Source organism: Dendroctonus ponderosae, unplaced genomic scaffold (genome assembly GCF_020466585.1).
Source record: "Dendroctonus ponderosae isolate FM_Combo_2020 unplaced genomic scaffold, Dpon_F_20191213v2 Dpon_F_20191213_4, whole genome shotgun sequence".
Taxonomy (NCBI): Eukaryota; Metazoa; Arthropoda; class Insecta; order Coleoptera; family Curculionidae; genus Dendroctonus; species Dendroctonus ponderosae.
The window spans coordinates 2,343,983-2,346,244 of NW_026018611.1; the positions used below are offsets into that span (position 1 = coordinate 2,343,983).

General features: G+C 42.9%; 2 protein-coding genes across 2 annotated transcripts in view; one reads left to right on the top strand and one right to left on the bottom strand.

Moving 5' to 3' along the window:
- The window catches only part of LOC109543759 (peptidoglycan-recognition protein LB), a gene marked incomplete at its 5' end in the record, with an annotated part of 3,524 nt that extends 1,916 nt beyond the window's left edge, over positions 1–1,608 (bottom strand). The window contains 3 exon segments of the mRNA XM_019913616.2: positions 85–235; positions 286–482; positions 1,532–1,608. Coding sequence (XP_019769175.2) covers positions 85–235; positions 286–482; positions 1,532–1,589 — 406 coding nt within the window.
- Positions 476–2,262, top strand: part of LOC109543737 (trichoplein keratin filament-binding protein) — a 5,390-nt gene continuing 3,603 nt past the window's right edge. The window contains exon 1 of the mRNA XM_048665562.1: positions 476–746. The gene's annotated coding sequence lies outside the window, so the exon portion shown is untranslated. The remainder of the gene's footprint in view (positions 747–2,262) is intronic.

The window sequence follows — 2,262 nt, forward strand, 5'->3', positions numbered from 1 at the left end:
CGTGACCGAGAAAAATCGGTTCACCCTCCCATAAAAAGTTATCACTTTAAAAACTTTTAACCCCCCAAAACGCCTTCGACTCACCATTCCAGTCGCCTATTACACAGATGCCAATGCTTCGATTGTTGTAGCCGGGGGCATGGGCGCCTACCGACGACCATCCCCGACCCACGTAGACTCGATTATCGCCTCCAGCCGCAAAACTGTAGCCGATATCGTTCCAGGAGTTGTTTATCTGCAGTCGCAAGCATTCAGCTAAACAGATCAGACATCAGATGAACTCACCATGTGAAGGTCCTGCATCCACTGCATGGCCTCGATGCAGCCCTCCTGGGTGTAGCAGGCGGCCGGCATGTAACTGTGGTGGATCACAACGAAAGGCACTGGATTGGTCATGTTTTCGCGTAAAAGGGGGTCTCGAGCTCCCCAGTCGTCTCTGCTCACGATTTCCGGCCCCATTGAACAAACTGCACACTGCCGCTCTAAGCAAAATCAACCTCAAGTGATGAGCGTGTTCTTCGTTAGATTGCGGATAACTGATATCTGGGTTTTTTGTTTCATATCACTTCGCAGCGAGAATTGGAGGGTTTGTAGGTGCTGATAATTGAGTCAGTCAGTCAGTCAGTCAGTCGGTTTGTTTGTGTGTGTGTGTGTGTAATCTGATTGAAGATCATTGTTTTAACTGCATGCATCTTTCGTCGCGACCGAATATGGGGGTTTACAGCGATTGAACTTGACGACCTTGCGTGAGCCTGATAAACTATTCGTTGGTTTTGCCAGCCTCTGGTCTTGCTTATACCCATATATTTTAGACTAGCCAGCTTTTCCTATGTTAATGCGAATTCCATTAGCACAACAGTTTCGAGTAAAGTGCTGTTTTTTGGCCTGTATTTAAACAGTATCCGTTTCATGGGAGGATGCTGAGTCAGAACGACGAGAAAAGTCGAAGTATTCCTTGACGAAGACGCTTTAAATTTAATGCGGTTTGTTGTTTTGTGTCTGGAAATAGGTTTTTTTAAGCCAAATCCAGCTCATGGGAGATGGTTGGCTCGAATCGGGCCTGGGATTAGCGCATCTGAGAATCTGTAGATCTAATGATGCCGAAAACGGCGCAAAGTGGAAAAATGTGCAAAAACTGCAAGGCAGACTTTGCCCGAAATCAAACAGCAAACGTGCATCTTTGCTTAAATTCAGCTGAAATTCTCGAGTAGTTGAGGCGCGGCTGGATGAATTGAAAAATGACCTTTTGCAACGTATTAAACGTAGAAATTGGAAAAATCATTAGCAACTTAATCGTAAAAACGTGCCAATTTTTCTTCGCTGAAATCAAATGGAAAATAATGAGTCTGGCCTTGTGCCTGTTCTTGTCGTATTCGAGATCTCAATGATGAAGTCCGAAAAGCTGATGATGCAAAGTGGGTTTCATCAACATTATTCTAAAGCACTCGCAATAAACGAGTGGAGGATCGATACGCTTTATCTTATAAGGTTGTTTTTTTGTTGTTTTTGGGAACTTAATTTTAATTCGTACCTTGGAAACAGACCGCCACCACAAAAACCGCCCCAAAGCAAAGCAGTGAAAGCTTCATACCACCGCACTTGATTTATTACAGAAACGCTAATTATGGCGCCCAAAGGTGTTTTCAATTTTGTTTTTAATAACGCTTGTGATCTGCCTACACTCACCGATTAACCGATAACTAATTCATAACTTTATATAGACGAATTTAATATTTTCAATCCTTTATCTCGTGCGATATAATGACAAGTTCACATTTTTTTCCCAATAAGTAGGGGGGATTGAGGCGCGAGTTCGGCGATTAGTATTAATTTGATTCTAGTCCGATTGGTCATCTACGATCATAATTTAGGCTCCGCAGATGTTAATGCTTATTATAGTAATTTCTCATCATGGTTGATAAAAAAGCCATCAATTACGAGCCTTGTACATAAAGCCATATACAGGGAAACGGATGTGGCGCTTAGCGCCAGTGATTGGCATTGGCCAAGACCAGTAGTTGCATTGAATAGTTTTGCGGCCCGCTCTGTATGTGGGGCAAACGGGTTTGATTATAAAGCTGCGCCAAAGGGGAATTACTTCGATGGTAGTTTACCAGCGATATAATGGATAAGGGAGTCCCGAGGTGCGGGTCAACAGCTATTTTGTTACATTTTTTAAATAGCCGATCAACGTTGCGAAATCGTAACAATACAATGGAATTACGTGGTGTGTAGTACGGAAGATTAAATATATTAATAAAG